The following is a 7,500-nucleotide window of genomic DNA, read 5'->3' as shown; positions in this document are numbered from 1 at the left end:
GATTGTCAAAAGTAAAACGTAAAGCTTTGTATAAGCTTTGTTGCCTTAAGTACTGGTTGTCACAAAAGCATTAAAATGCATACATACATTCTATGATTAGTTTGCAAGAAAGTATTTAAGAAAATATTCTACAAAAAGTATTTAGAGTTCAATAAAAACCATGTTTGTTTGGTAGTATATATATACACAGAAAGAGATATATTTAAGAGTTTACAAAGAATTTGAGAGGAACTAACCTGATTTCCTAGCATTTTTATTTTGTGTGTAGCTAAGTATTGTTTGCTATTTTAAGAGGCAGTGTGAGAAGTTGGTTGGGGGGGGATTAAGAGCAATTTGGAATCAAAAGGATTTTTTTGTTCCTGGGCTAGTCTTTCTTGATTCATTGGTTTTGGAGACTGGTCTTAGAGGTCAGAATGGTGTGTGTGTGTCACTGTGCACGTCTATGTGTGTGTATATACATGTGTTTGTGTTTGTGGGGGGGGGGGGGGTTGATTGGTCCCAGAGTTTATTGCGGTGTATGTAAATGGGTATGTGTGTGTTTAATATTTGGTAGGATGGTGTGTGTATATGTGTGCACGTTTCTCTGTGTCTGTGTATGTGTGTAATTAATATTTGTTAGGGTGTTGTGTGTGCACATGTTTGTGTATGTGTTTCTTTGTGTGTGTGTGTATGTGTGCGTCTGTGGGTCCGTGTGTATGTTTGTGTTTTTTGTGTTGGTGCTATGTGTGAACGTGAGTGTTTGTGTACACTAGTGTGTGTGTACATGAGTGTGTGCGTGTCTCTGTCTGAGTATGCTTGTGTTGTTATGATTGTCCTGGTGTTGTTTGTGTGTGTATGTGTGCGATTTGTCAGGGTGTTGTGTGTGCGCATTTGTGTGTATATGTGTGTGTACATATACACACATATGCGCACATGGTGTGGGAAGACGAGTGTGAATGCATGTGTATATGATTGTGTGTGAGTGTGAGAGTGTGCATAATGGTGTGTGTGTGGGTGTATGGATCAAGGTGCGTAGTGTGAGAGGTGTTGGGTGCTAGTGGATATGGAGTGGGAAGGTGTGCGGGGTGTTGCGTAATGGTGTGTGACATGAGTACTGAGTTGAGCAGTGTGTGTGGTTGAACAGTGATGAGGATACCGAGGTAGGTGGTGTGGAGGTATGGGGTAGAGGGGAGGTGAGGGGAGTTGAATGTGAGAAGTGTATGGGAATTTGTGTAGGGTTGTGTTAGACGAACAGAGGTGGCGAATTTGAGTCCGTAAGGAGCAAAGGAATGTTCACGATGAAGGCAAGTATCCGGGTGGCTCCTGTAAAGAGACAGGTCCGAGCACAAGGGAGAAACGAGTTAGGTGAAGGAAAAACAAGTGTATAGGTTTAACGCTCGGAAAGAATGGAAAAGTCTTTGACGTTTCGAGCCTACGCTCTTTAACAGAAAGGGTTGAAATGGAAAAAAATAGAGAACGAAAAACAAAGTTAGAGAGAAAAATGTGTTAGGAATAACGGTTCAACATGGTATAGAGAGAGTGGGAGAGAGAGAGAATGATGCAAGCAGGCAACTAGAACTGATTGGGCCAGATATATAAAATATACATACATATATATGTAAATAGAGGAAGACAAAAGCTGATGATATTTAGTCTGCTTGCCTGAGTTTCTTTTCTAGCCACTTAGTCCCTATTACCTTATTAACTTATTCCACAGTAAAGATTTCAGAGTTTAAGTTCAAACAAATTATTTGAGAACTACAAAGTATTTTCTATATTCAGCATCTTTAGATATCATCTCTTGACTCTCTCTGCATCTCTCTCAAAAGAAAATCCCAGTATATGTGGGTCTCTTCAAAAGAAAATCCAATTTTGATTACAGTACTGATCATTTGGGACTGACCTGGTGACAAGGAAGACTTCAGTACAAAGGCAAAAAGAGAGGCAAGAACCATCTGTTACAAAACTGATGATAGCAAATTGCAAGGGTCTTAAAAAGTCGAATAGAATGCCATAAGTCATCCGCTGCGCATCGACATTTTCAACTCGAAGTGGTTTTGACCCAACGGGTCACGGTGAGTCATGGCAAGTGGATCTATTTATAAATGGGGCACGTTGTACAAAGAATAATTTTTGTCCCGCTAACCGGGGTAATAGAATACCACGTCACTGAAATGCCCTTTCTAGAGCGTCATATTTTCCATTCTTCAGAACTATCTAATTTAGTGATACCTATGAATTATATTAGATTTATAATAAATAAATGTCTCAGAGCTGCATTACACTGAACCAGATTGAATTCATATGACATATTCATAGGAAAATCATTTTACTGCGTAAAAAATATATTTATGTAATCTCTCAATCGTTCAGCTGTTCATCAGTATGGCGTGAGATAGAATCAACTCCCATTAATCCATATTAATTTTATTTTATCGTAAGTAAAAGTAATAGAATATATTTTAAGCATTTATATTTGTTTTATTAATCTTTCTTCCTTTAGTTTTTCTTCTAATCATAAAGTCCTTTACATTTCTATATATCTGCTATTTCGATCTATTTGGATCTTATAATTATGACGTGGTCAAGAATCTAGAGCCTCTTAATTGTAATATTACATTAAATAGGTTTATTAACTTCCCAGAAAGTGATAGACACACAAGAAAGTTATATAATGAGAATATTTCTCTAGGAGGACGTCATTATCTTTCGTTGTTATCGCAAGAGAGAGAAAGGCGAGAGAGACATGCTATTAAAGTTGAGATGAGATAGAAGTCGACAAGTTATTCAGAACATTCTAGTTTATGTCTGCAATGCGAATTTAACTAATGCGGTTCTTCCTTGTAATTAGAACTGCAGCTATAACGTAGTTCTTCAGTTGATCGAAGACGAATAATTAGGCTTACTCTAAAATAATTTTATAGCTTCTACAAATTGGTCTTCTTATCAGATACTTAACTTTTCAATGGGTTCGAATAGGCACTTAGATATCTTTCGCCCATCTATGCATATATTTTTGAGTGTGTCCGAGCGCACTTATTTCACTTACAATGTAATGGTCAACTGGAGGATATAGTAGAAAACACTTACCCGAGCAGTATGATCGAATCGCCAACCAAGGGTTTTGCGAATTGAGTATCTTCACAACACAATATATTGTGATATCCTAATATTTTGATGTTATCTCTTAAATCCATTAAATAATTTTAGTTGAACTGTCGTTTAATCGCTGGTTATCATTTCAGGTTCAAATGGCAGAACTTGATCCTGAATCAATGGTTTCCACAACAACTGAAGGCTTTCTAAAGGTTAAGGAAGGTAACTATGCGTTCTTCTGGGATACAACAGTGAGTAGATACAAATCGATTGAAGATTGTGAATTAACAGAGATCGGACCCCGTTTTGATCCGAAAGGTTTTGGTATTGCCGTCCCACCAGGAGCTACTTACCGAGAAGATTTATCAATGGTTATTCTAAATCTCAGTGATACAGGAAAACTTCATGAACTTGAAAGCAGGTGAGTATAACAACTAAAAATAACTGTTGAAATTGGAAAGATTCGTAAAATTTTTGCTCGGTAAATTTAGAGAAAAATCAGTGATTTTCAACCTCTTTGCACCATACTGTATACTTACATTTGCAAAATGTGACAGCCTCTCCCCAACCCATCAAATCATATAAGTACAAATTTGCGATCAGTATGCTATAATTTTAAGTTTCAATACTATGAGTATGTTCAATATGAATTCCATTAAATATGAGTAAAAAAAGTAGACTAAAGCTAAATTATTTCTTTGAAATAAAACTTCAGTTAAAAGTTAAAATTTTAAAATATAAAAAAAAATATCGAATAAATTGTATCACTTTAAATTCACTATATTTTAAAAGAAAAAGATACAAACACAAAGTTTGATCAACTCGAGTTTCATAGACCTTTGTGTTTGATGTTTATTATAAAAAACTATTGATCCGTTATATTAACTTAGTTATCTTCGGTATTCTGTCACCTCGTTTTGCGATGCCCATTCCCTTTCTTTTTTCTCAATTAATTCACTGCACTAAAATCACATTCCATTAAATAAAGGAGGTAGAAATAGCAACAGTTGCTCTCTCTCTATATATATCTCTCTCTCGCTCTCTCTCCCTCACTCCCTCTCTCTCTCCCTCTCTCTCTCTCTCTCCCTCTCTTCAAAAAAGTGTGTATTAGCCTTGCTCGCATCACAGAACCACGCTATGGCTTCTTTTAAAATATACTTTTAATAACTACATCATTTCATATTTCAGACATTTCCTCAGTACCATATTACCAATTCAAATAAATCCTCTACTAATAATTAATTTAGCCAAAATGCAAATTTCATTTCCTTTAAGTCAGAAAATCTGAAATTCAAATCGCTGACCAGTAGTTTGAACAGAACCGATAATGACAAATAGATTCATAATCACTTACTTTATTTAGCCAATATAACTGGGTTTATTTTATTGTAAAAATATTATTTTGACATAATTCCAGAAATGTTATGGAGTCACAAATCTTCATCTTTCAATCAACAAGAAACATAGTTAATTCTTAAAGTTACTTATTCAGAAGATCTGTGCCAAATAACTCAGAAAAGATTTGCCCTCAAATGCTGTTTCAGATTTTCCTGTAAAATGTCACTGAAAATATCAGACACCAAGGAGAATAGCCTGGGAATATCGCCGAGAATAGCCTGGGAATCTTTTCAGCCAATTACCTCTTGATAATCACCTTAGACCAGTGTGATGTAATAATAATCTATGTGAAGTCACGTGACTTATTAATGTGTTCCATTCATGATTGAAGGATTGTGGATTCGATTCCTGGACCGGGCGTTGCGTTGCTTGTTAAGCAGAACACTTCCTTTAACTTGATCCAGTCAGCTCAACTGGTCGTCATCATCATCATCGTCGTTTAACGTCCGCTTTCCATGCTAGCATGGGTTGGACGAATGACTGAGGGCTGGCGAGCCAGATGGCTGCACCAGGCTTCAATCTTGATCTGCCAGAGTTTCTACAGCTGGATGCCCTTCCTAACGCCAACCACTCCGAGAGTGTAGTGGGTGCTTTTACGTGCCACCGACACGGGGCCAGTCAAGGGGTACTAGCAACGACCTCGCTCAAATCTTTTACACATGCCACCGGCACAGGTGCCATTAAGGCGATGCTGGTAACTGGTGAATATGAACAATACTACGATGGACTGGTGACTCATCCGGGTGGTGAGATATATAATAATATAAATAATATATAAATATATGCATATATACATACATATACATACCTACATATATATGTATATATATATGCATATATAGGTGCAGGACATCAAAAAAACGTTGAACACAATGAGAAACGAAAACATAAAAACAAAAACATAGAAACGAACTTTTTTCGAACAACGGAAAAAACAAACAGAGAAACAAGACATACAACATAAAGAATATTCTCCTTCTTCAGTTGTCCCTGTTTCAACTACTCCGCGTTACGAAGGCAAAGACAAGACACGACTTCATTGAAACAATCCTTCCCGCAAAGCAAATTAAATAAAATTTGGGATTTCTTGCGGAGGGTGAAAGTGGTAAAAAGAACAGGACAGTGAGAACAAAACAGTAAAAACAATAAAAAAGTAAAACCAGTAAAAAACAGAACAATGAGAACAAAACAGTAAAAACAAACAGTGAGGGCTGTTAAGCCAAGACGATAGAAAAATTATTATGAACGCTAGGAAGACGAGCTTATGAAGGAGGCAGTATAATCACGTTTAGTCTTTACGAATTGATGAGATATATACACGACAGGAAATCCGGGAAAGCGTCCTTATGAGCCAATGGCTCTGCGAGGACTTTCGGTTTTTGATCCTTTTAATAATTTTATATGGATGGCCTGCGTTTTTATCGCTATAAATCTCTTTAAAGAGACGCTCAAGTTTCGTACTAAACATGATAGTTTTGAATTCTATATCTTTGTTAGAACAGGTGAAACATCTTGTGACAATTAAATTTTCTGTGAATAACAGATTTCACAGACATCAGTAATGGATCGTCATGCCTCTTCAATTTTTAACCGCCATTTTCGTTGCCATCAGAGAATGTGCATCAATTGCAGTACAAAATTCATTGTTTTCTATTAGTATTTTATTATCAACGAAATATTTTCAAAGTTCGTAGTAGTAGCAGTAGTAGTAGTAGTAGCAGTAGCAGCAGCGGCGGTAGAGGCAGTAGTAGTAGTAGTAGTAGTAGTAGTAGTAGTAGTAGTAGTAGTAGTTGTTGTTGCTGTTGTTGTTGTAGCAGCAGTAGCAGTAGTAGTATTAGCAGCAGTAGTAGTAGTAGTAGTAGTAGTAATAGTAGTAGCAGTAGAGTTACAGCAGCAGCAACAGTAGTAGTAATAGTAGTAGAGTATTAGCAGCAGTAGTAGTAGCAGCAGCAGTAGTAGTAGTAGTAGTAGTAGTAGTAGTAGTTGTAGCAGTAGTAGTAGTTGTAGCAGTAGTAGTTGTTTCTATGCTATAATAGTACTGCTTTCTAATGTTTCCAAAAATAACACTAAAAAATTCTTCATTATCACTATATCATACGCATCACGTATGTATAATATATATTCAAGCTATATAAGTAGCCGCATGGTCTCTTACAGTAAAACAAATTCATCTGTTCTGTGAATTTCTGTGCTATTAACTTTTGAATAGCTGCACTCTTGCGCCATTGGGGGGGGGGCATATCATGGATATATTTTCCATCATTATATAGCACTATTTTGGGAAATGTTGGTATCCCGGACTGAAGCGATTCTTTTCAGTTTTATCAGAAATATTTTGTAACATGCCTCTCCAGTATGATGGTAGTTACATTTTGCGCAGAGAATAATAATTTCATTATTGATTAATTTTCAGATTTCTCTCCTAGTGATTTTAAAATAATTTTGAATTTTCGGCAGTTCTATGTCTTACTTCAATTACCCCTTACGACCGCTGCATTTCAACAAGGTACTTATTCGTGTGTGTGTGTGTGTGTGTGTGTGTGTGTGTGTGTGTGTGTGCGATGACCATGACTTTGAAACTCAATCTCAACTCATGACTCGCCACTTTATCCTACGTGGATATCTCCTCACCATTATCCATACTGTCCTTGCCTGGGTATGACCTGTGGAGCATGGCCCTGCTCGTTCTCCTCACACCCGCCCCACCCTTACCTGTTTCGTGTTTCCCCTCCACTACTACTCCTCCACACTACCCCTCCAACGCACCATTCTCCGAGCATTCTGGTGACTCCAGTCCAACAACTCCACCTCGCACATTTTCCCTTACCTACTCCTTCCCTCCTTCAAATGAGCCCATAACCGGCGTAACCTCCTGGTCAACAGTTTCTTACCTATCCCCGCCTCCCAGCCTGACTCCTTCCCCTGCTCCCGCCCACGCTGTCACACCTACCCAATACCAACGTCCTCACAGGCATTCATCCCCGTCCATATCACGTTACTGACTCCTTTACCTGCACCTCTAGTAAT

General features: G+C 37.5%; 1 protein-coding gene across 1 annotated transcript in view; it reads left to right on the top strand.

Annotated features, from left to right (window-relative positions):
• The window catches only part of LOC115218530 (glutamate receptor ionotropic, kainate 2-like), a 250,709-nt gene that overhangs the window by 232,507 nt on the left and 10,702 nt on the right, over positions 1 to 7,500 (top strand). The window contains exon 12 of the mRNA XM_029788402.2: positions 3,225 to 3,496. Within this exon, the coding sequence (XP_029644262.1) occupies positions 3,225 to 3,496 (272 nt within the window). The remainder of the gene's footprint in view (positions 1 to 3,224; positions 3,497 to 7,500) is intronic.

This window comes from Octopus sinensis, linkage group LG13 (genome assembly GCF_006345805.1).
Source record: "Octopus sinensis linkage group LG13, ASM634580v1, whole genome shotgun sequence".
Lineage (NCBI taxonomy): Eukaryota > Metazoa > Mollusca > Cephalopoda > Octopoda > Octopodidae > Octopus > Octopus sinensis.
This window is presented reverse-complemented; position numbering and strand designations above follow the sequence as displayed.